Source organism: Leishmania mexicana, chromosome 29 (assembly GCF_000234665.1).
Source record: "Leishmania mexicana MHOM/GT/2001/U1103 complete genome, chromosome 29".
NCBI classification, from domain to species: domain Eukaryota; phylum Euglenozoa; class Kinetoplastea; order Trypanosomatida; family Trypanosomatidae; genus Leishmania; species Leishmania mexicana.
The window spans coordinates 610,561-636,195 of NC_018333.1; the positions used below are offsets into that span (position 1 = coordinate 610,561).

Genomic DNA, 25,635 nt, shown 5'->3' on the forward strand with positions numbered 1-25,635 from the left:
GAGCCAGGCAAGCCCCCCTATCCCTGCCAATGCCGAGCCGCTTCTGGTGGTGACATGGCCAAGTACCTATGGCGTAGGGAGGTAAGGGCGATGCGTCGCTGCTGATGCTGGAGGCCATGTCCTGGATGACGTTGCGTTGGAGCGGCCTGCGATAGTGGACACGTCTGCACCACCCAGGTGATGGGCAGAGTGTCACCGTGACTTGAGCGTACCTCACTCCGCCCTCCCACTGGCCTACAGGTGTGGGGAGCCTGCGCCACGTGGAGGGGGATGCGCCAGGGGTGGCGGCCGGCATGATGTGAGCGGCTGTGAGGCGACCTGTGGGGTGAGAGACGGTTAGAGCTCGATGTGGGGGCCGTATGCAGACGACTAACTCGGCGCATAGCTCTAGCGCATGCGTGTAAGGCTGCTCCACACGGTGCGACGGACCTGTGACAGGACCGGGGGATCGAGTGGTGGTTGAGTCCTGCTGGAGAGCTGAATGGACACGTGAGCAAAGCCATTTCTGCGGCCTTCTCCATCGTATGGGCGTGTGCGTGTCGTCGAAATGGTGGATGGTGCAGACACGGCAGCGCATGGGCGTAATTGGATAGAGCAAGGGACGATCAGGTGGGAAAGGAACTGTTTCGCCATTGTCCGGCTTTGAAGCGCCCTGTGTGTCCTCGGCGCGTAGGACCAGCATTCCCTCTCTTATAGACGCATGTCGTGCATGCTGTACGCACGCGTCAGCTGCGTTGACTCCCCCGGTAAGCAAAGTGCTTGGTGGCGGCACAGCTCTCCCTCAACGATCGCCCCCGTCCCGTATATCTTGCGTTGATGTCTCCATCCCCCTCCTCTCTTCTCAACCTAACATCTCTCCGGCGGGTGACAACACCAATGCGGCATGCCCCTCTTCATGGTCGTTGCTCGCTCCTGTCCACCGATTCTTTCTCGCTCTTCCTGCCATCCTCGGCTGCTGCTGGTGCTGCAGCTGACATGTGCAGTACGTAGTACGTGGGGAAAGAGATACGGCAAGACAATCGTCTCCGCAAGCGAGGAGTGCGACATCTATATCAACGAAACGGAAGCGAGGTCAGCACGTTACAGACAAGCACGCACGGACTCATGTGCGCGCGCAGGTCTGGTCCCTCCTGTTTCACTGTGTGCAGTCTCCTCATACCCACGTTAGATTACCTGCACCTCGCCACTTAGCATCCTTTCCTTCCCTAAGGCCTCAGAGTCGAAGAGGGTCGCGGACACGAAAGGAGACACACTGTGTTGGCGCTTGGCTACGCATGCCTTGGGACCTCCCTAGTCACGCCACACTCCCTCGCCGCCTCCCCTCTCCTCGCGCAGCACTTGGGCCTAGACTAATCTTTCACTCTTTGTTCTGTCGTTGGCTACCTGCGTTACCGCTGTATTTCTTGATTAAGTGCTGTTCAGCGGCACAACGGGCGTAGGAGGCAATGCGCTCGTCCTCACCGGAAACGAACGCACGCAAGGCAGCTGTGGCGACGTTCTCTGGGTCGTCGAGTGCGCCGCTCACACGGCCAGAGAAGCGCTTTTTGAGCCATGCCACCTCTGCCGGAGGCGAGAAGGCTGCCGCACTGCCGACCGGCATCGCGGCCGCTGTTGTAGGCGCCTCAGCGCCTTTTGCAGCGACTGGCAGCTCGTCGGGAAAGCGGCCCGCCTCGAAGGTTGGTCTTGCTCCGCATCGGCCACCGAATGCGAAGGGCGAAAGCGCCGCTCGAGTGCCGCCGACGCACCGGCACACAAACAATTGGAGTGCTGGCACTGCCACCCTCGACGCCTTCTCCACACTGCAGAACCCGCACGCCGCCCCGGCGCGTTCGCCGAGTTTTCCATTTGATGTATATCCTACCCAGATTTTCTTTGATTTCTTCGAGGCAAATCGAACGTATACGGCAACACTGGAGCTGAGAAACCACACAACGGCAAACACGCACGTGCGCGTGGACCGCCCAAGCTCTTGCAGCGGTTTCGAGTTATCGGCGCCGCACGGGGCCGAGTCGTCGTCAAAGGTGGCCCCCGGTCTCTCCGTCATCTACACGGTAGTCTTCAACCCGACTAGCAACGTCAAGGACTACGAGATGCAGCTTGTTGTGCGAGCAGGGAGCGGCGAGGCGATCACGGTCCCGGTGCGCGCGTACGCCAGTCGTGGTCAGCTGCAGCTTCCTGCGGCGCTCACGCTACGTGAGGCGCCAGTAAAAGGTACCAGCTGCACGCCTCTATTCCTCCGGAACACGAGCGAGCAGAGCTGCGCGTGGCGGGCGATGGCCTTCGACGTCAGCAGCGTCGCGCCTGAGGCGATGCTCAAAGACGCATCATACTCGCCATCTTCACACTTCTCGATCACGCCTAGCTACGGCGTGATCGAGCCTCTCTGCGGAGGTGGCGATGGGACGGCAGTGACGGTAGCCCCCGTTACTCTGCACTTCCATCCTCACTCAAGCATGGCTGCTGCGGGCACATGGGGGGCGGTGCTGCGCTTTTTTCTTGGCCCAGAAGGAGACGTCGTGCAGGACGTGCAGCTGTCAGCGCAGGCGGTGGAGCTGACCGGCATAGCGCTGGAGCAGACGGAGGTGACGTTGGCAGACACCTACGTGACGACGGAGCGGCAGGCAGTGGTGCGGTTGCGCAACGACTCGGACAGTACCGTGCACTTCGCTTGGAAGAGCTCGTACCGCGGCAGTCGCGAGAATGACAGCGATGACGATGGAAGTGTAGCTGGTGATGACGCGGAATTCGGTGGCGACGGCGCCGCCTCAGGTCGCATGACTGGGAGTTGCACAGAGAAGAAACAGAGCGATCTGACCGCAACCGCCGGCGGCAGCGCGTACAGCAGCAGTGGCGGCGGTGATGGCCGCCAGCATCAGCCGCATCAGCGCTTTCACGGCCACAGCACCATGCGGGATGACTACACAGGCGATGAGGCCTTCCGCATTGAGTCACTGTCGGGCGTTCTTTATGGTCACGGCGTGCGCGAGTTTACCATCACGTTCAACCCCAACGTTGCCGTCCTGTATGAATCCATGGCGTTTCTAGATGTGACGGGGCTGGAGAACCGTCTTCCCCTCACGCTGCGTGGGCACGGTCTCGGGCCGCAGTGCTCCCTCGAGCACAGCCGACTCGAGATTGGCGATGTCTACTTGAACGCGCTGCACGAGTACGAAGTGAGCATGGCGAACATTTCTTCCATCGAGTGCCAGTACGTAATCATGCCGCCACTGCCAGCCCCGTCAGCCAGCGCCGCTGCTGCGACCTCAGCGGAGCCAGGTGCCTCAACGTCGCTGACGGACTTCTCCAGAAAGTTCCGATTCACGCCGTCTCACGGCACCCTCGGCCCTGGCGAGGTTGTAAAGCTGCGCATCGAGCTGCAGTCAGATCGCATCGGCTGCTTCTCTGAGGTGTTTCGCGTGCACATGCAAGGGGCTGTCGAGGAGGTGCCACTGCTGCTAAAGGGACGGGTGCTGGGCCCACACTTCCAGTGCAGCGTTGAGGAACTTGTCTTTGGCAACGTCTCGTACAACATGACACATCAGCGCACCATGCAGATTGAAAATACGAGTCCGATCCCGATGCACTATACGCTGCGCATGCCGGACGAGTGTACGTACGCAGATGACTTGCGCATTTCACCCGCCACCGGCGTCATCGCGCCGATGGCGACGCAGACGGTGACCGTCACGCTCCACTCGTGTACTGTCGGCGACTACGACACAGCGCTGCTGGTCGAGGTTGCCGACGTGGGCGATGTGCTGGAGGCGATTCCGCTCAAGGCTACATGTATGGTGCCACCCCTCTTCACGAACGCGACGGAGCTCTCTTTCGGCGGTGTCTTTGTCGGGTACCCCTCCACGCTGAACGTGGCGGTGCTGAACAACTCCGCTCTGACGGGCATGTTCGATTTTGCGCTGGTGGGCGGCGGCGCTTTATCTGATGTCGTGGCGGTGGAGCTGCCGGTGTCGACGGAGCACGAGAACGGCGTGCACTGGATCTCGCCACACGAGACGATGCAGATGCCCGTGACCATGACGGCACTGCGACCCGGCAAATTGCACTTTTCCATTGCCTTGCGTGTGCTGGGCATGGACCCCGCTGTGGCCCCTCCGCAGACGATCCTTGTGAGCGCGGTGGCGAGTGGGACGCACGTGGAGATGCAGCCGAGCACATTCCACTTTGGCACTGTCGACGTCATGCACGCAGAGGTACGGGAGCTGACGCTGAAAAATACAAGTCCCGTGCCGGCGCCGTTCTCGCTCGTGTTCGACCGCTACGGTGACCTCCCTGCCACCGCCTCCTCTGCCGCTGCTGCTCGTGTCGCGGCTGAGGCGACCCTGCCCTTTCCCCGCGTACCAGTGTTCACGGTGGAGCCGACAGAGGGCGTGCTGGAGCCACACAGCACGCTCACGGTCCGCATCCGTGCGAAGCCGGATGAGGCGATGGTATTTACCGACACGCTGCGTCTGTGCCACTCACCGGCGTCGAAGAGCGCCGCGGCCGCTGAAGAGACGGCGATGGCGGCAGGGAACAAGCCAACCGTGATGGTCAAGGTGACAGGTAAGGGGATCCCCATCGTATCGGAGAAGCCAGTCGCCGACGTGAAGCTCGGCGATGTGTTGACAACTGCACTGGTGGCGGAGACGATTACGCTGCACAACTACGGGCGTCGTGAGCAGGAAGTGCAGTGGCAGAACACACACAACGCGAGGTCGAAGGAGAGGGATCTGCCGCCAGCCTTTAGCTACAAGCCTGAGCGTGCCTACATCCCGGCTGGCGGGGCGCTGACGTTCACCTTGTCCGGCGGGTCAGACGCGCCAGGCGTGCGCACGGAAACCTTCACTCTGAAGCAGTCTGGCACCTTCAAGGAGATACTACGCAGTACTGTCTCAGCGACCTTCACGGTGCCAACGTTGTTGTGCAGCACTCGCGCCATTCACTTCGACTTCGCAAACACAGAGCAGCTGCAGGCGCTCGATGCCCCCTCTGCGGCTTCATTGGTCAAGTCTCTGACGATGAAGAACATCACCAGCAAGCCGCTCGCTGTCTCGCTCCGCATCCGGCATGCGGTCACCGCGTCGTCGTCGTTGCCGTCACCGCCGCCGGTGGGTGCGTCCTCGGCTGCAGCGAACGGGGTGCCTTTTGAACTTGAGGGGCCATCGACCATCACCCTTGCCCCGGGTGACTCGTACGTTGTCGGTATCCGCTGTAACCCCCTCTACCGTGGCGACTTCACGTCACACACAAGGAAGGCGACGGTCCAGTTTAGCTTTGCGCATCATACCCGCAAGGAGCACGTGAGCCTCAGCGCGACTCTGCGATTCCCTGAGCTTGTACTGAACCCATCGGCGCGACTGGAGTTCGGCTCCGTTCTCCGCAACACGGAGAAGAGACGTACGATTGTGCTGTCCAACCCCTCTGCAGACCTACCAGCGCGTTTTGAGTGGGCACTGCAGCCGCAGCTCAGCAACAGTGCAACCGCCGCCCCGAAGACGGCAGGGGAGGGTGAGGTGGTGGCAACGGAGGCGCAGTGCGCTGGAGACAAGAGTGCACCTCCTACCATAAACACGGGAGATGAGGCCGCTGCGGCCGCGGTGAGGTGCTTCGACATTGTCCCTTACACTGGAATCCTTCTGCCAGGAGAGTCACGGAGCATCGATGTGACCTACCAGGAAGCAGAGTGTGGGACAGCGCTGGCGACGGCTGTGTGCCGCGTGCGCGGTGGACCGACCTACACAATGGCAGTGCATGCAACCTCGAGCGTTGTCCAGGCGCGCTGTGATAGAACGGAGATCAACTTTGGTCGACTCCCGTTCTACGAGTCTGCCACGCAATCCGTGATGCTGTCGAACAGCACCCTCGTCCCCGTCACCTGGGATGTCGACCTGCGCAGTATGCGCCACCCCGAGTGCGTGCATGTGTCGCCCATGTCTGGCGAGCTGCGAGACAAGGCTCGACTGCTCATCACTTTCACGCCGACGGTGCCAGACGCCTTCGAGGAGACGCTGTGGGTGCGCATTGGACACCTCGATCCGCAGCCGATCCGTCTGCGCGGCTCGGGGTACATGAACCGGCTGATGATAGCAACGACGAGCCCCACCGCGTCGGCCGTGGAGAACGAGGTAGTCGTGTACCGAGCACCATTTGGCGCCTTCACGGAGGCTTTGCAGTACGTGGAGTCGCGGCTAGCGTCGTCGGAGCTGCGCAGCGTGTATGCGTCGCGATTCGTGACCCCGCTGACCACGACCCTCGCAACAGCAGCAGCAGCAGCTAGTGAGTCCGCGTCAAACGCGCCGGCACTCCCGACATTGGTGCAAAGGGAATGGCCGACGCTGGAGGCGGAGCGGCTGGCGTTCTGCCGCGTCGTATGCGAGGCCCAGGCGTCGGCGCACGGCTGCAGCGTGAGCCCCAATGGCGCTGTTGGGCCACCACTCTTCTTGGCGCCACACGAGCTTCGCCGAAACTCCGTGACGGCGGTGGTCAGCAACGATGGCACCGGCGCGGGCACCCACAAGTTCGTCCTTGCGCGCTACGTTGTCGACTTCGGCCATCTCACCCGGCACGACACGCGCAAGCTTACGCTGAGGCTAACGAACCCGTCGGCCACGGAGGCGGTGAGCGTGATGTTGGACAGCAAGGAGCTCGAGCACCTGCCCGTCTCGGCGGATCCTATGAAGGGAATCAAGGTAGGCCCGCTGGAGACGACGACGCTGACGTTGGTGATGGACGCCACAAAGCCGGAGAGCCTCGTGCGCCATGGACAAAACCGTTACGAGTTCGCCATCGACGTGAAGCATGGCCCAGTCATTGTGGTAGAGTGTCGCTGCTACGTGGCCACCCCGACTCTCCGCACTGCGGAGAAGGAAGTGCGCTTTGGGCCAGTGCTGCTGGGAAAGGTCAAGGTACTACCATTGGTCCTGACGAATCCGGAAGCGGTGTCGTGTCCGTGGCGGGTCACATGTAAGGAAGGGGCTGCGTCGGATATGACGACGGCCACGGCGTCGAGGCGGCGCTTGCTGCGCGACGGGCCGAGTTACACACCTGCTGGGCTCGTCGCCGCCGATCCCCGTGGCTCTATCCGGTCACGGCGAGCTGCACCAGTGTCTCAGTTTTGGGTGAAGAAGGATCATGGTGTGGTCCAGGCGTCTGGCACCACCACAATAGCGGTGTACTTTGCCCCCAATCACATTGCTGCTGAGGACGGCACGGGTGTCAGCAAGGACGGCGACAGCGCTCCAGTCACGGCTACACTGCGCTTCCGCTGTGGCAAGGGACCAGCCGAAAGTCTTTTCACCGTGAAGCTCATCGGTAGTGCCTTTCAGTACAAGGTCAGCCTTTCCACAACGCAGCTTCAGTTACCGGTGGTTCGCCCCCACCAGGTGGTACACGGGTCTGTGACGCTGAGGAACAACGAGGAGCACCCTGTGGAGGTGTACAGTGTGGATCTCGACAGACAGCACATGCATGAGATAAAGCTGCTGCGTCGCGCAATGGAGGTGAACCCGGATCACGAGATATTCTTGCCCCACCAGGAGGCAGGCTCTCGCCTGCCGGATGCGCTGCTAGAGTCCATCTTCGCCCGCCTGCACGCCGCCTCCGAGTCGCTGAAGGAGGCACCACCGGCGGCCGACTTGGAAGCTGCTGAGGAGGGGTTCTCGGGTGCAGCGGAGGCCGCTTGCAAGGGCGCGAAAACATTGCGGGGACAGCCCGTGTCTGCTGCCTCTCGCGCCTCCAGTTCCAACTCCAAAGGAGGGCGGCGCGAGAAGGGCAAGAGTGGTTATCAATCGGCAACGACGGCGTCTGGCGGGATCGAGAAAGGCCTCGACAGCGAGTCCGCGGCTGCCGATGGTATTGCAGGCCAGAATGAAGGGGCTGGCGACAGCTGTACCTCGGTGAGCGTGACAAAGCCGAGCGTTGTCCTCCTCGTTGGCCCTCCCTGCGGTGGCAAGACAACGTTGGCACGGCAGATGGCTGAGTGGGTGGATGCGGGCAGCGTGATCTACGTGGACGTCGATGAGGTCATCCGGTGTGAGGCGGACCGCGACGACACGGCGAACGGGGCGGTGGCTCGCTTCCTCCTTTCTCAACTGGCAGACAAACCGCCGAAGTCTGTGTCCGTCACGACCGATGGCGCAGCCGCCACGGGCGACGCGGTGGCTGCGTCATACATCGCGTGTGCACCGAAGCTTGTGCGTGACGCTCTTCAGGGGCACCTGACCCGGTGCATCGCTGACCATGCTCCTTCCTCGGCAGCCGGTGCTGCACCCCTCGGTGACTCAAGGGAGTCCGCTGCATCGAAGCCTCGAGGGCGCCTCCTCTTGTTCGACGGCTTGGGCTGCACCGTACTCCAGAACCCGTGGCGGTTCTTTGAGCTGCTCAAAGAGACCTGCGATGCCCTGCACATCCCTCTGCAGATCGTTTCATTGGCTGTTAGCACCCCCATGTCCGGCGTGCGGAGGGCCGAGGCACTGGAGGCGCACCACGAGGCGCGGGCCACAGCTGCATCCCTTACCTTGTTGAGTGAGGCGGCGTTCGAGGCGCTTGACAAGGAGGCTCGGGAGGACTACACACGCCGCCTCAAGCACTTCAATGACTGTCGTCGAGATCTGAGGGCTGCCCAGCAGCTCAAGAGAAACTACATGGCGCAGCTGCCCCACAAGACCGTGCAGCAGGAGACGGAGGAGGCATTCACACAGGCGCAGATGGATTTGCAGCAGGCTTTGGCGCTGGAGTCCACGACGAGGTCGGCGCGCAAAGGGAAGGCGGCAGCCGGTGCCAGCCGCGGTGCCGCTCTAGCGGCGGAGGGGGCAAGGAAGCTGCAGGAGCTCAAGTGGGCTAACCTCGACCCCGCTACGCAGTTCCGTGAGTGGTACACGCGCCTCCTCACCAAGTACGGCACCCCGCCAAAGCCCGAGGGCGGAGACGATAGTGTCATTTTCGCGGCGACTGTGCGTACCAGCGCTGCAGCGCCGCCGTTAAAGGGTTCCGCTGCTGCTGCTGCCGCTGCTGCGGCGGAGGAGAGGGCGAACTTCTGGGCCGGTGTGGTGCATGTTTCTGCGGAGACGGAAACCCCTAGTGAAGTTGCGAAGGTGGTTGAGCTACAGCTGATCGAGGGCGACAGTGAGACAAGCTCAGACACCGATGCTGCAACCACCCCGCTGGTATTGCCGGCCCTGTCGTCTCCGTTGACAACGGTTGCCCTCGCCGCGTCTTCATCCGTTGCCTCCGGTGAAGGACAGTTCTCTGTGAGCGCTAGGGAGACGGACACTCTCCCTGCTGCTTCCTCCATGGCGGCAGCCGCAGAGTCCTCGCACGTACCTGAAACTGCAGCCATAGCGGCGGAGACGGGTGTGATTGGCGAGTGGTTCTACCTGAACAAGCGCCGTCTGCGCTTCTGGGGCGACGAGGCCATCGGCGGCTCACGCGGCGTCTCCAGCTTGCGGGGTCGGCCGTCGTCGGAGGAGGAGGTGCTTGCCGCTAAGGCGGGGACAGCAGTGGCGACCGTGGGGGGAACCGCTGTGACCCACGCGCCGCTTGATGCTGCTGGGTCGCCTTCCCCCACGGACGCATTCCACGGCGGATCTACCGCGGCGGCCAAGGAAGCCCGTTACGTGTACTTCTTCTCGACGCTGGAGCGTGACGTCATTCCAGCTAAGAAGAGCTGCGGCCGCGGCAAGACGGTCCCGGCAGTAGTTCAGCAGGAGGAGGAGCTGACACGCTGGTGGTTGCCGCCGAAGTCGTCGGTGACGCTGACCCTCGAGTTCTGCGGTGACCACGTCGGCCCCTACACGGAAAAGTGCCTCTTCGGCGTTGTTGGCACGCTGCAGCAGCTGGGCCTCACCGTGTCCACCACGGTGGCTCTGTCCGACATTAGCCGGGATCCCAAGGACATCTTTCCCGTCATAAAGAGCCACGGCATGTCAATCAGCGGCGGCGTCCTGTCGGACCGACGAGTGTCAAAGGTTTACATACCCTCCAGAAAGCTTTTCGATTTTGGGCCGCTGCTCATTCCACCGCCACCGGTGCCGAAGGGCCGCCGCCGCAGCATCGAAAAGGTTGGCACAGGCTCGTCCTCGTCGACCAGCGGGTCGGGTCGCGGCTGCAACGCGAGTGGAAGCAACCACGTCTACAGCAAGGTGCCACTCCTACAGGATAGCACGCTTGGTGAGGAGACGCTTACGTTTGTGAACCCCGAGGCCGGTGAGGCGGAGGTGACGTTGTCGTTCCTCAACGAGAAAGAGAAGACGTTTGTGGTAACCCCGACCAGCTTCGTGCTAAAGCCTGGTGCCTCACAGCAGGTCAGTCTTCGCGCGACGCCAGAAAAGGTGGGCGACTTTACGAACACGCTTCTGGCGTGCGTCAAGGACAACCCGCTTCCCTGGAGGACGGAGGTGACGTGCACCGGGGCGCGGCCGACGCTGACGGTCAACGGCTGCAAGGATCTGGAGGTGAACTTCGGACGGCTCGTGCTGAATCGAAGCGTGACGAAGTCCTTTTCGCTCGTCAACGAAGGACTGCTGCCGCTGCAGTGGAGGCTGGTGCCGGTCCTGGATGGCACGACAACCCGCGGCCCCGGGGGCGGTGGTAGTGGAGTAGGGGGTGCCGCATCCAGCGCAGCAGCAGCGGCAGCGGCTCAGTTGCCCGCAGAGCTGCAGTGCTCCTCCCTGGAGGGCGTCATCGAGGAGGGCGGCACCTACACGATGAACATGACCTTCGCACCGACCCACCCCTGCCTCTACACACGCAACATGTTGTTCACGGTGTCCTACCCAGGCCATCCCCATCAGGTCCTGTACGAGTCCTTGCCGATGATTATCAAGGCGGAGGGCTACGACGTCGTGCTGGAGTGGACACGAGAGATTCAGCTCGGGGTGCTGCACGTCGGTGAAGAGAAGCACGATACGATTCGCATTCTCAATAAGAGCCCGTACGAGGTGGGCTATCAGCTAAAGCTGCCGAGACGGCTGCAGAAGTCCGTGACACTCTCCAGCCCGTCCGGCACGGTGCGGGGCATGGTCGGCTTCAAGGACGCGGCCGTCGTCAACGTCGACGTTGTGGCTCGCCTGGAGAAGGAGGGCGAGCTGCCAGCGAAGCTGTCTCTAATCGAGGTGGCGTTCTTCGACGTCGACAAGAAAGAGCTGCTGTACCCCGTGCAGAGCATCCCGGTCACCGGGGAGGCGTGGTACACCAAGTACGCGGTGCAGCCACCGAGCGTGAGCTTTGGCTCCTGTCTCATTGGCCAGCCACGAGAGAGCACATTTGAGCTTCGCAACACCGGCGTGTTCCCTCTTGAGTACGTGCTCTTCAACTACCGCGATGCCGCCGCGGGGGAGAGCGAGAACAAGAACGTCGCCGAGGCACCTACTGCCGGGGGTGCGGCGGTGGCGGCAGCACCTGCCCTGCATGCTCCCTCCGCCGGCGCCAAGAATCAGATCAAGGTTGCAAAGGGGAACGAGATGGATGTCATTGTTGGCGCGTTCAAGTGCTGCCCATGCCGAGGGATCATCCCGGTTGGTAGCGCGCAGATCATCACCGTTTCGACAGTCCCCCGAAAGCAGAGCCGCACCCACGAGACGATCGGGGTGCGAGTTGTGCAGAGCGGCCCCGAGTTGGAGCACTACGGCACTGCAGTTGAGGTGTCCGCCTACCCGGCATTGCCGTCGATCGCCGCAGACCTCACCTCCAGCATCGACGTCGAAACCATCTTCGAGGAGCAGCGCGTCGTGTACCGCTTAGATCAGCTCGCAAAGGGCGTGTGTGCATACAGCAAGGAAGAGCGGGTCTTTTCTTTTGGCACGACTCTTGTGGGACGGCGAAGCGAGGAGCGCTTTCGCATTGCCAACAGCAGCCCGCTTCCTTGCACCGTCGTGGCGCATCTCGAGGGTGCCTCTGTGACCGGGGCCAGTGGGAACAGCGGCGGGGGTAACACGGCTCGCGGAAACGCGAGCGCCGCGAGCAGCGGGAACAAGCTTGTCACGGGTGGCGGCGCCAGCGCTGCAGCGGGTGGGGCAGGCAAGATGGAGGGGTTTGATCTGTCCGTGGACGGCAGCGGTGCGTCCCCGGCGCAGACGAGAATGGCAACCGTCAAGATGGTTCTGCCGCCGTATGAGAGCCGTTTTCTCACCATCGGCTTCACCCCCGGCTCGCTGCGTCACTTCCAAGCTCAGATTGTCGCTGTGGCCGAGAACGCCACCATCTCAAGCGATGACATGACGGAGGTTGGCCAGGAGCTGCGCTTTGGTCTGTGTGGCGACGGCACCCTGCCCAGCGTGGAGGTCGAAGTGCCCCCGCGCCTGTCGTCGTCCGCGGTGCCGTGGGGCAACAATGGTGGCAGGAAGTCTTCTGGAGCGGGCGCGGGATCGATGGAGCGCATGCATCGCCGCGCAGAAAACGGCGGCAGTAGCAGCAGCAACGAGCGCAAGCGAGGCCTGCGCCGCAACGGCGGCGGCTCAGGTGGTAACACCTCTCCGTCAGCGTACGGGAGCGCCGACGGCTACACGATCAGTTCCGGCGTCGCAGAGGTGCTGGAGCTGCCCTTGACGCGTGTAGGCGCCGTAACATCGCGCAGCTTTACGCTGCGGAATATAGGATGCGTGACAGCCAAGGTGCACCTCGAGCTGATGACACCTGGAGGGGATGACTATGGTACACCGAACCCCGCCTTGAAAATCATCACCAGAGGCAGCACCGGTGGCACCGCCGTCAAGAAGCAGCGCGGTTCCTTGACGCAACGCAGGACCGAGCTGTTTGTGCCTGCTGGCCAGTGTGAGGTTGTTGAGTTGACGTACGCGCCGACGCAGGTGGAGACGACAACGACGCGGATGCGCGTATTACTTCGGGACAACCCATTTGAGGAGAAAGAGGTGCACATCCTCGCCTACAGTTTCGACAGCCCCATCTCCTTCGACGGCATCGACCCGTCTAGCCCAGACCACTACGACATTGGGGACTGCTGGGTTGGTGTTGACAAGAGCTGCACCTTCACCGTGCGAAACAACACAGACTCGCTGGTGCGCTATGATTGGCAGTACCCTGACGCCGTTGTGGGTATGGTGCCCTCGGTCGGTCACCTCAGCGCCGGTGCCACGCGGACCATCACGGTGGTGGTGCGCAGCGATTCGCAGAACCTCAACCAAGCCGCGTGTTGCACCATTCAAGTGCAGTCCATTCAGTTACTGACTAGCGCGCTGGGTGGAGGACTTGTACACCCCAGCATCGGTGACGGTGGCACCGCGTCTGGTGGCGCTAGCAGCGGCACAACCCCGGTCTCTGGGGCGACGAACGCGGCTATCACGGAGTGGGACAACTCAATGCAGAGTCCGAAGTGGGTTCTGCGCGAGGATGACACCGCCGGGAGCGCTATCGCTGCCGGGGCACACTCGGCCGCCGCGGCAGCCGCCTTTCTGTCTACCGCCGCCTCCATGGTTGGCCGCCGCAATTTGAAGCAGGTCCTGGAGGCGCTGCCCGAGCCGCCATATGCAGTTGTCGACGCTGTTAACGTGATGCAGCCACTCACACTGCGGTACCGCTGCAGTGTGCCAGCGTATCAGTGTCAGCTGGTCGACGCGGCAACCGGCGCGGTGACGGACCTGAAAGCGATTTCATTCGAACAGACCTACTTGATGCAAAAACGGGTGGCGATTGTGCGGGTGATCAACACGGGGAGCGTGGGACTGCCTCTGACGTACGGCATTGCCACCTCCACAGAGGAGGACGGGGCGCCAAGGCGAACCGCTTCGCAGCAGGATTTGCAGTCGCTACACGCTCGACGCGGCGACAGTGGGGCCTCGGCGGCTGGTGTGGTATCAGGGGCTTCTCTTTTCACTCCTGCCGTCGAGGGTGACGCTGGGGCGTTGCACGAGTCGTCTGGATACACCGCCCACACCGCCGACTTTGCCGTCGTGCCGTCGCCGACGTCTCGCACCGCGAGCCCCATACCGGTCGGCATGCACCTCGACCTCCATGTCGAGTTTACACCTCGCGCCGTCGGCCTTATCATGGCGGAGCTCATCCTCTCGATGCAACACAGCAACCCTGCAGAAATGTGCGTGCCGCTGCAAGGCGTAGCAGAGTGCCCGCTCGTCCACTTCAACATCCCACCCACTACGTACTCGGACATGCGCTCGATGGCAGGGAGTAGTGGTGCGGCCAACCGGGGCCAGGACACGGTCGTCGTGGAGTTCCTCGCCCGCGGCTTGCACACGAAGGCCACCGTCAAGTTCCCCGTAATGAACCCGACAGCGACGACGTACAGTTACGAATGGGTCGAGGAGGGCATGGGGCACGGGGCAAACGCCCATGGCGGTGCAAGCGGCGGATCCGTGTCGCCGTTCCGCTGCCTGACACCGATGGGTACCATTGCCGCCGGGCGCGAGGCGGAGGCGGCCTTTGAGTTTTTCGCGGACACCTTGGGGGTGCGGGAGTCGGCCTGGTCCTTTCAGATCCCTGGCCGTGCCGCGATTCCGTTTGTGCTGGTCGGCACCGCAGTCGAGCCGAACGTGTACTTTCATGCGAGCAAGGTAATATTTGGCCACGTGCAGATCGGCACCCAGGTCGAGCAGACTGTCGTCTTGGAAAACTGCGACGACGTCCCCTTCTCCTTCTCATGGGATAAGTTTTCGATGGAGGGAACGTCCTCGTTCTTGTCTGTCAGACCGCTTCGTGGTACCATCGCCCCGCATGAGCGGCTCTTGGTTACTGTTACGTTCTCGCCAAAGGACGAGGTGGAGTACAACGTGCCGCTCCGCTGCACAGTGAAGCGGTCGAGCGTGCCGCTCTCGATCAATGTCAAAGGCGTTGGCGTGACCGTGCACGACTCACTGCAAGTGGAGCCGATCGAAGACGGGGCGGAGCCAACGTTCATGGTGCGTGGTCACCCGCTCTTTTTGAACCTCGATCGTGTGCAGGTGAACTCGACGATTGTGCGCCGCTTTGCCCTGCGCAACACGGGTGCGTACCCCTTCCAGTACAGCGTCGAGGCACCGGAGAACGCCTCTGTCAGCGTGGAGGGGATGGAGGGCAAGATCGCCGCGAAGCAGACTGGGGTGATTGTCTTTCGATACCACCCGATGTGCGAGGAGACGCTGAAGCAGTACCGCCTCCTCTTCCGCATTGAGGGAAAGCTCGCCTACAAGGTCGGCATCAAAGCCACGGCCTACATGCCCCGGCTGCAGCTGAGCTTTGACCACTACGACTTCGGACCTCGGTTCGTTTTGGCGTACAACAACGGATCGGCGACGGCACTACCGGACGCTCGCGCCTCGGCGCTGCGGGGCATCTCGCCGACGGTGGCGTCTGGCGTCGCTATGACGGTGCTGCAACTCACGAACTTCGAGTCGGAAGTTGTCTCCGTCGACTGCAGCGTGTCGGCGCATAACGTGTGGTGTCGCCTCGATAGCACGACGCTTGTGGTGCGTCCCAAGGAGTCGGCGCGGCTGCGACTCACCTTCGTGCCACCGGAGGTCCGCCAGTACAGTGACAACCTGCGCCTGTGCTTCAACGCTCTTCACACGGTTCTCGTTCCGATCACCGGCGAGGGTGTAGTGCCGCGCGTCGAGGTGGTGAATCCGTTTGCGAAGCTGGGCATCGTCCGCATTGGCGAAATGCGGCAGATAGAGGTGAGGCTGATGTGCCTTAGCAGGATTCCGACACCGATATCGTTTGCGCAGTCCATCGACGACGATCTCCTGCAAAAGGGTTTCTCGGTGTCTCTGCCGGAAAGGATGCCGGCGACCGCCGCTGAGACTCCACTCGCGATCGTGCTAAGACCAAAAGAGAGCGCAACGTTGGCGCTGTCGTTCGCGCCAACACAGCGCATGGGCGAGTTCAGCAGGGAGGTAAAGATGCTCGTGTGCGGGGTGGAGATGCCGTTTTTTTCTGTGAGCGGCTCGTGCGCCGATGCGGAGGTGCACCTCGACACGTCAGCGCTCTCGTTTCGCGATGTCGTGATCGGCGCCTCGGCGTCGCGGCGAGTGTCCATCCTCAACAGCGGCGACATCTCGCAAAAGTTCTCGTGGCTGAACAGCCTGCAGAAGCTGCGACCGCAGGGTGAGTGGAGCATCTTCCCGTCCTCTGGCTACGTCAGGGCCCACACGGAGCTGAGCTGTGAGCTGCGGTACACGCCGAGCCTGTCGAGCAGAGGCAACACCAAGGCAGCCGCAGCACCGGCGTCGTCGGCGCCAGTGGAGCAGATTCTGACAGTGGAACTGGACAGCTCACCTGCAATATCGCTCACAATCGAGTCGAACTGTGCTACTCGACCAGCGGCGACGGAGACGGTGCAGTTTGCATGCCGCGCACGTGAGACAGACGTCAAGATGATCGAGGTGTACAACCCCACAGAGGACACGTGGACGACGGAGCCTGTGCTGGACAACTCGCTCTGGACATGCCCGGCGCAGCTCACTCTAAAGCCGATGGCGAAGTCGATGCTGACCGTTACGTATCAGCCGGTGCGGCCAACAGCCAGCGCAGCGGCAGCCAAAATCTACAGTAACGCTTCAAGTGACCTCGCGACCGCCGAGTTGTCGAAAGACAAGGCAACCCTCTTCATCCCTCTTCCTGACGGCACTGGGCGATGTGTGGCACTGGAGGGCATCGCCGAGGCGGCTGGGTCGGCCGGCCCGGTGCAGGAGTACGACAGTGTAGTGCAGGTCAGCGTACCTCTGTACTTCCAGATTCGCAACTGGTCCACGACGGAGACTGCCCGCTTCCGCCGCGAGGTGGAGTGGAACTCGGTGACCCGGACCGGCGACAACGAATCGGGCCAGCTGTGTGAGCAGATTTCTACCCTGATCTGCGTCGAGGGTGACGAAGTCGGCAATCATGATCGAAAGGGTACCTCGAGCGCGCGCTCCGGGCGGCCGAGCAACCGGATCAGAACAGCGCCGAAGGCTCCCCCGGCGCAGAACGTCATCGAACTCCCTCCCGGCGCCTCTCGAGAATCGGTGCTTACCGTGACCCCTTTGTGCGAAGGTGTGTACAAGGGCACGGTGCGCTTTGTGCCGGTCTATAGACCTAGCGACTCCGCGGCGGCTGACGTTGTGCAGTTCTACGACTTTGTCATTCGCGTGCGGCCTGTGGAGGTGTTGGTGCCGATAACTGTTGACCTGCATGCAGCCATCCGCGAGCTGGCCAGCTTCGCGATTCCGCTGACGAATCCACTATCGAAGCCAGCCGTCTTCAAACTCGAGGTAGGAGCTGCAGACGGCACCGCATCACCGACAACCACCGCCGCGAGCGCAGCACCGGACACGTTCACGTTTCCGTCGACGGTGGCGGTGCCGGCGCACACTCACGCGGAGGCGCTGGTGCAGTTTTTCCCTCTTATCCCGAAGCCACCGGCGACGGTGCGGTGCACCGTGACGTCTGCGGAACTAGGCAGCACCGCCATCTACGACTTCCGCCTCTTGAACACGTGCGGTGTAGCCGCCCCAGAGCGAATGACTCGACTAGTCTGCCCTCTGGGGCAGCACACGAACTTCGTCTTGCGCTTCAAGCACTATTCCAAGACAAACACCGAGTTCTCGATTCGCGTTAGTGGGGAGACACTAGGAAAAAGTACAGCAACATTCACGCGAGTCGGCGCGAGCGGTGGTGGCGGCCAGGTAGCTGTGGTGAAGGTGAACGCCTGTCCGCCGCCACCGGCCACATCCACATCACTGGTTTCCAAGGGGCAGGACGTGGCGGTGGAGTTCAACTACGAGCCCTCTGAGCTCGGCGAGGCGGCTGAGACTATCGAGTTCGTCTCTCCTGTCGCCGGCACGTACACGTTTCCGATTGTGGCGAACTGCACACTGCCAGAGCGCCAGGGTCCCTTCGTGGCGCGGTTAGGCCAAAATGTTCAGCTGCCCTTCAAGAACGTCTTCAGCGACCCGGTCGCTGTCACGGTGACATCCGACTCGCCGTTCTTTGTGCCGTCGCGCAAGACGGAGGCGATCGCGGCACACAAGACGGCGAACGTGTCCGTGTACTGCAAGCCGGAGGATGGTGTCGAGGTGATTCGAGGTCGAGTCACCATCTCATGCGTGCCGCCGGGCAAGCCGGCAACAAATCAGATGCAGCAACCGATACTGTGGGTGTACTACGTTGAGGCAGCCAACGCGAGTGACCGAAGCAGCGCCTTGAAGCAGTCCAAGGCCAAGAAGTAAGGGGCTGCAGGTGATGCCATGCATACGCAGTGCATCTTTCTCTTCTCTGTGTGTCTACGTGCGGCTGCGCGTGTTGTGCGATGAGAGTCGTGCCTCTCTTTCCCTTCCCTCTCCTCTTGGACTCCTTCGTTGCTTTTCGGTTCACTGTTTGCTTGCCTTCTTAGTTGGGCCTTTCGCTGATGGGCCTTTCGTTGGTGTGTCGTCGTGTTGTGGTGTGCCCATCTTACTTGTGGGTGTGTATGTGCCTTTCGATGGGAGCGGAGGCCGGCGCCATCGTGGAGGGGAAAGGACAGCGCCCTTGCTGACGTTGACCCTCTGGACAGGTCATTTGATAAGTACGAGATAGTGCGATCACTGCTCAGTTTTTGTTTTTACAAAGGAGTGAGGTGTGGGGCTCACGCGATGCCTGAGACGAGCAATGACGTCGTGAAGTGGGGCTACACCTCGCGACGTCATTGCTTACCTCGCTCCCTTGCCGCCCTTTGACATCCCCATTCTCTGTCTTCAGTAGCCTTGCCATTGTCAGCGGTGCTGCACGCAGGAAAGAAAATCCTTTCTTGCTTCCGAGCGCGTAACTCTTTCGTTGCCATGGCATGAGTTGGCGTGCTCATGTCGTCCTTCTGTCTTTCTCTCCTCTCTTGGCTGCTTTCTCTCCGTCGTGAGTCCTTCGCCTGCTGCGCTTCTCCTTGGCGGATGTGAACGGCCGCCATTGCCTTACGCGCACACCTGCGCACCCACCCGCGGGTGGGTGTGCATCTCCCTTTCTTTCCCCGTGCTCCCTGCCGGTCTATTTTTCTGTCTCTCGGTGTACACATGTATGTTCTCAGTTTTGTTTCCATGTAGCGCCGCCTTTTTGTCTTCGGCTTTCGCGCCTGCCCTGTGCCTACGTGTGCGTGTGCGTGTGCGTGTGTGTGTGGGGGGGGGGGGGCGTTTATTCTTCGATTTATGCGTATGTACATATGCCTGTGTGGATGTGGGTGGGGGTGTTTGCTCCTGTTGTGTGTTGTGCTTTACCATTGATGTACATGTGACGTGCAGGGGCGGAGACAGGAATATGGCGGATGGGAATGAGGATGACGCACACGTGATGTGGTGAGGGTTGCTGTCTCTCGCGCCGTTTGCTATCGCCCCTCTTCATCTCGTTCTCTCTCTCTCTCTCTTGCGGGCCTTTGCCATACACCCCCTCCCCCCTCCTCCCACCCCTTCGCACGTTTTTTCCTTTAGCTAGATTCAACCACGAACACAACATAACCAAAGAAGCAAGAACAAGGATGTAGTATGGGTCATGGTGTGTGCGCGCTCTGCCGGGCAAACGTGCAGTGTGTGCGTGTGTCGGGGGTGGGGGGGGAGGGAGGCAATCGGGCTGTGATCGGATGGACATGGCTTCTTGCAGTTTTCTTCGCATCACCATGCGCTACCCCTCACCCGGAAAGCAGGGCGACTTTGGTCCCATGCTGGGATGCCCTTCTCTTTCAACCTTCAAAACCCCCTGTCGTTCCGCTGCACTCTCGCTGACTCTGAATCTAATTGTGTGCCTTTCACTTCTCTTCTCCCACCTTGGTCGTCTTCCTCATGAAACAAGTCCACACGTTCGCGTGCAGTGATCAAGGCAGAGAGGTCGCACCAACATACGACACCGGTTTCCTGGTGGCTGTCTTGTGTGGTGCGCGTGCGCTCTTGCGCTTCTCTCTTCGTAACTCATAAGTGGCGAGCGGACAGCAGGCTGTCGGGGCCTCTGTAAGACGTGAAACACCCTTCGCCTCCACCGTATCCTAATCCACGGCATCATTGCGAGCCGTAACCACGAGACCCATCACTGGGCCCGTCCTTTCTTTTTTTTTCCGTCTCTGCGCATTATGCAGACCAACGTACTGGAGCGTATCCGGGCATTGGAGGCAGACATCGAGCGCTGCATCGACTCCATCGTCCAGCAAGACCTGTTTGCAGCGTCCATCGAAAACGAGAGGCACCGCATTCTGATCGACCACTTCACTCTGCAGCAGGTTGGAATGGTCCGTTCCACCGCTGAGAAGCTGCTCGATGTGTACTTGGACGAGGACGACATTGTGCAGGTCCAGACTGCGCCGGCGGAGAGCCCAGACGACATCGCGGCAGCGGTCAAGGAGTTTGAGGCAAAGATCGCCGACATCCGCGAGTATCACCACATCTACCGCGATCTTCCACCCGTAAAGGATGAGCTCGCCGTGCCTAGCCCAAGGCTGCTCGATGACGTCTTCACCGTCCACGAGCGCTATGGGGCCTGCTTCGATATGGACGCGCACTACAACCGCTACAGTGCGTTTATGGTGCACACAAAGACGCTGGCGGAGGGGTGTGCTTCGGCGTCGGCGGAGGTAAAGAGGGAGCTGGCCCCGCTGCCGCCATCCTCAGTTCTCAAGTGGTCGTCGATGTGGCCTGGTCGATTGGACTTCTTCAGCTTCATAAAGGCACTCCCACAGCTGCTGCTACACGAGGTCGAGGCACACCGCAAGGTTCTAGGCTTTGCCCTCTACAGGCCGTTCGTTGCGGAGCTGCTCGCGTACCTGGAGGGCTTCTACCGTCGCATCCATCCTCTGAAGCCGGCTGCGTTTGAGCGTCTCATGGCGGAGGTGGAGAGTGACGCGGAGAAGTACTGGGCCTCACTTGTGGAGGCCAAGGCAGAGGTTACGAGCGTCGCGGCGGCGGCGGCCGCATCCACAGAGGATGACCAAGCTGATGTGCAAGATGTAGAAGACGAGCGAGTGGAGGACAGGGAGGCAGGCGGCGCTGCAGGGTCGTCGTCCAAGGGCCAAACGGCAGTGCCGGTGCGCATTGCGGTGGAGAACAAGGTCGCGTGCGGACTTGCAATCCCGCCATCGCTGCGGCAGCACGTCAAAAAGTTTAGCCTGTGGCCGTTGCCTTTGATAGAGAAGCTGATACAGGACGTGGCGCAGGCGAGCGGCACCTCTGACGGTGCCGCGGCGTCGACGTCAAAGTACCCCACCAGCCTCGCCGACGTGAAGACGGTGTGCATCATGGAGGCCAAGGCCGCCGCTCTGCTGCAGTCGCTCCTCTACACCACTTTGGAGACGACCAACAAGTCCCTTTTGCGCGACTACAGCCGAACCTTAGAGGAGCTGGAGAATGACCGCGAGGTGGCTGAGCAAGAATTCCTCGACTCATTGGAGGAGGTGCGCAAGAACTCGGCAGACACGATGGAAGGTACCGTGGCCCACGCGGCGGAGTATAACTTGAAGCTCGCTCTCGAGGACAGCAAAGGGAGTCGCCGTGGCCGGCACGGAAAGGCGAATGCGCCGGCGCCAGTCGTGCCAGCCCCGGCTGCAACAGAGCTGCCGCTAGAGGAGGAAGAGGAGCAGCTGATCGGTGAGAACGGCGAGCCCATTCCCCGCTGGCTCGCACAGTTGCACCAGCTGGACAAGATGTTCCGCTGTGACGTCTGCGGCGGCACTATCTACAAGGGTCCGAAGGTGTTTCGCGAGCACTTTGGCGCGGAGCGCCACGCGGAGGGTCTGCGCCGCCTCGGCGTGATGCACCACCTGAAGAGCTACGAAGGTATCACCTCCATTCGACAGGTGGTCGAGATGCGGGAGAGGCTCGCCGGTGGAGAGAGCGGCTTTCGCAAACGACTGCGAGACAACACCGACAACGAGGAAATCCAGGATGCTCGCGGTCACGTGGTGACAGCAAAGGAATATCTGCGCCTGCAGCAGCGGCGACGCTGACCACCACGCTTGGCGAGCTCTTTCCCGTAAACGGGGCGCGACTGCTCACAAGCGAGAGAAGAAGAGGCGGCGGCTTTGGGGAGGAAGAGGAGCTATGGTGCGCTTGTGGTTATGCCACACAGAAAGCTTGCTGACAAATGAGCTTGTCCTGTGACTTTTCGCTTGATACACGTTGAGTGCGTTGCCGTGACGGTGAGGTGGTCACCCACCGAGGCGGAAAGAGCCCCAACACACCTGTGCGCGCTCGCGGCTCTTCGGATGTATTCCGCTTGCTGTCTTCGTTGATGAGAGTGGTGGTGTAGTGCGCAGGTTCGGCGCTGGGTGTGAGGAGGAGGAACGAAAGGAAAAGAAAACAGAGGCATCGACAAGAAAGCGCACACGCCCCTTCACACCTGCCCTTGGGTGAAGAGTGTGGGATGGGAGAGCGGCACAGTCGGTGCGCAGGGCTGTACCGACGGAGCTGCAGAAGGAGGGCCTACGGAGGCGGCGTCATGCTGACAAGAACATCATGATGCCCCGCAGCCGTTGCAGGTCTCAAGCTTGCCGATCCCTGTTTCTCGCACATCCAGGATGCACGTCGACACAAACAAACAAACCACACCAAAAAACTGTTCCTTGGCATGCAAGTGCCTGCACAAGCTTTGAGCGCTGACACCGCCTACGCACCTTCGTCAACTGTTTGCGACAACCTATCTCCCGCGTCTCCCTCTCCCTTTTTTTCCGTTGTTGTCTGTCTTCTGCTGTGGGTGCCTTCCTGTCCGCTACCATCTAATTGTTTCCTCAACATCCGTCCTCTGGCCTTGACCACTGCCTTTTCTGTGTCCACACACACCCACACCCACACCCACACCCACACCCACCCACACACACACACAGGTGTATGCGTTTAGTAGCTCCACCTGAGGTGGTTGCAGGGCCCTCAGAGCAGAAGACGTCCACACACGGCTGCGTTTCTTTTTTCTTTGGTCGCCCTCTGCATCTCGTGCGCACACATGAGTCAGTCGTCATTAGGATCATCCACGGCATCGGAGCGTGCGTTGGCGCCGTCATCGACCCACAGGGCTGCCGTTCCTGTTGCTTGTTCGTCATCATCCGGGACAGAATTGGAAGACACTACTGCAACTACGTTAGCAACGACGTCCGCCTCTGCTTGCTCTTTGGCTGACGGTGACGCTGACGCCAGTGCGTCGCCCGTGCTACGCGACGACTCGTGGTCTCGTGCCGCTCCACTATCGGATCCCTCAACCGTCACGACGACGATAGCGGCGGCCACGGATGCGCCGTGCCAAACTCGGGAGGTCTTGCCCGGCCTGCAGCCTCTGCCGAATATCGACACGGCGCAGCTTTGCGGACTCATCTCGAATGCGACTGGAACGGCGTCTAAGAGTTGCGCCGTGCCACCGCAAACGACTCTGCCCGCCCCTCTCTCCCCCTCGCATGACGATCCGGCCGACATGTTGGCGGCTCCACGGTCGTCGCCGCCGAGGGCACCGTCTTCCGCGGCGTCCTCTAGCATCGCCAACGACGCGTCGACATCGCAGCAAGGAGTTGCGGTCTCGCTACCCACAGTTGCTCTGGCACCATCACAAGAGTCCCCGGTCCCGTTCGTGCCGGCTGTGGCTGCGGATCAAGAGCACCATAGTGACATCCCAGGTCCGTCTTCAGCAGCCGCCTCGTCGACCATGTCTGCTTCTTCACCTTTATCGCAGCCGCGGGCGACAGCCGAGGCAACGCGCATTGTTGCTTGCGGCTACGCAGAGCCTACTACTCGAGAGGAGCGCTTCCGCCTGAGCCTCTCACCATCTAGTGAAGACACGGTCACTCCGCCACCGATGTGCGGCGCAGCGGCATCCATTGGAGGGCAGAGCGCTACGCATTCACTGTCAGCAACACGAAGGGCACTTGATGCCATGACCGCTAGCACCCCAGAGGAAGACAGGGTTGCGGTGCAACTACCCTCGGCTGGGAATGGCGACCGCTGCGTCTCAGGAGGCGGGGTTCTTGTAGGCACGACGGAAGCCCGTCTAGCGCTTGATGACGCTGCCAGAGCAGAGCCTGCCTTGTCTCTCAGCTCTGTAGCCGTCAAGGTGAACCCTGGGGCCGGTCTGCAGCCCGAGGGCGGTGCGTCATTTGAGGCACCTCAGAAGACAACGCCGCTACCGACGCCGCCAGCGGATGCATCGGAGAAACTGACGATCCCAACCGAGTCAATGAACTCAGACATGGGTGGTGCGCGCCAAGACGGGAATGATGATTGCCATTGGCGCATGGTAAGTGCGGAGCCGCCGGTGACACAAAAACCTGGGAAGGCGCCACCCGCTTCGCGGAAGCGTCGTCGAGCGGCGTTGGCGGGCTCCAGCCGGCAGCAGCCTCGTCCTGTCCCTTGGACAGGGAGGGGGGCGAAAGTCGCCGAGGAAGTGGAACCGGCTCTTCCTTTGCCTGCGCAGCCTGAAAGTGATCTGCTCCCTGCGACAGCAGCCGCGGATGAAGAGATTTGCCATGCATGCACTTTGATCAAGGCTCGCGCACCGGCGGCGGTGTCTGCGGCGGTGCGGGGGAGCGGTGGTGAGGTGGTGCCGGAGGAAAAGCGGCTGACTGTGCTACGACCGCCTGGGGTGGCACAAGAAAGAGACGCTGGTGACGTCGACGTTTGCGCCTTTACGGTATCAAATACGCCGGAGGCACTTCCAGCGGATGCTCACCAGTATGACCTGCGCCGTGTGCGCACAGGTTACGGTGAGCAGGCCGAACCAACAGAAGACTCGTGTCAAACAGAGACACCTGTGGTGGTGAGTAGCGGTACAGCGGCACCCGTAACGTCGCCGCCGTCGTCCGTTGCGACAGGCGCGAGCACTGCGGCGGCTCTCACCACCGCCACCCCATTACCAGTCAGCAGCCTCACCACTGAGAACTGCACATCGACAGCGGCCGTGCACAACGCCAAACCGAAGAGGGGGCATCGTGGTGCGCAGGGGACAGCAGCGGCGTCGCGAAAGGATTCAGGGCCAGGGGTTCTGGCGAAGGAGGTGGGCGCGCCTGCTGCTTCTCTGCCAGCCTCCTCCCGGCCAGTGCTGAATCTCGCTGGCGTCAACGTGCAAGCACTCTTGGCCGAAGGTACCGACCCTCCCCCCCTGTACACACGCCGTCAGCGTCGCACGCGCCGGAGGTCAACCCTTGCCGAGGATCACCCGCTGTTTGCTGAGCATCGAGACCTGTGGGAGCACGATACGGCAGGTCGCATCTTCCCCAGAGCACCGTTTGCTAGCGATGCAGATGTGCTGAACTCGCTGACGGAGTGGACCGACTCGCCGGCGTCGGTGTACGCGCGTCTCCTCTGGCGCTACGCACCGGCCCTATTTGTGAACTTGGCGATGCACGACAGCGACGCCACACCGTTTGGGAAGGTTGAGTCAAAAGTGGAGACAGCTGCCCGTGTGAAGCAAGAGAAGATGGAATGACCGGGGTGGACGCTTCGTCGTCGTCTCGGCTTGAGGCGTGCTGTGCTCCAGGAAGTGCGCGCGTGTGGGATGTGCGTGCCGCGGCGCTCGGTGCGCGCTGCCTCTCTGCCATTGCGTTCGTCCTTGTTGCCTTGTGCGTGAGTGCAGCGCAGCTACAGTGGGGCAGAAACCCGGTCGCTCCCCAAAGGCCCTCTTTCTTTTTTTTCTACTGCGCAACACACCATGAAGGACACGCACGTATAGAGAGAGGGAGAGAACAAATGACGGGCAGAAAGACAAACTGGAGCTCGAAATGGAGGCGCTCTC

The 25,635-nt window shown here is 61.5% G+C and overlaps 3 protein-coding genes across 3 annotated transcripts; all 3 read left to right on the plus strand.

The window, feature by feature from the left end:
- Positions 1 to 1,445: 1,445 nt before the first annotated feature.
- LMXM_29_1810 (conserved hypothetical protein) lies at positions 1,446 to 18,149 on the plus strand (the record flags this gene model as incomplete). The annotated part of the gene is made up of 1 exon (XM_003877276.1): positions 1,446 to 18,149. One exon carries the CDS (start codon positions 1,446 to 1,448, stop codon positions 18,147 to 18,149), a length of 16,704 nt encoding a protein of 5,567 aa, XP_003877325.1.
- Positions 18,150 to 20,005: 1,856 nt separating this feature from the next.
- LMXM_29_1830 (putative splicing factor 3a) lies at positions 20,006 to 21,871 on the plus strand (the record flags this gene model as incomplete). Its single annotated transcript, XM_003877277.1, has 1 exon — positions 20,006 to 21,871. The coding sequence occupies one exon, from the start codon at positions 20,006 to 20,008 to the stop codon at positions 21,869 to 21,871; it is 1,866 nt and encodes a 621-aa protein (XP_003877326.1).
- A 992-nt stretch (positions 21,872 to 22,863) lies between these two features.
- Positions 22,864 to 25,329, plus strand: LMXM_29_1840 (conserved hypothetical protein; the record flags this gene model as incomplete). The annotated part of the gene is made up of 1 exon (XM_003877278.1): positions 22,864 to 25,329. The coding sequence occupies one exon, from the start codon at positions 22,864 to 22,866 to the stop codon at positions 25,327 to 25,329; it is 2,466 nt and encodes an 821-aa protein (XP_003877327.1).
- Between the last annotated feature and the right edge of the window lie 306 nt (positions 25,330 to 25,635).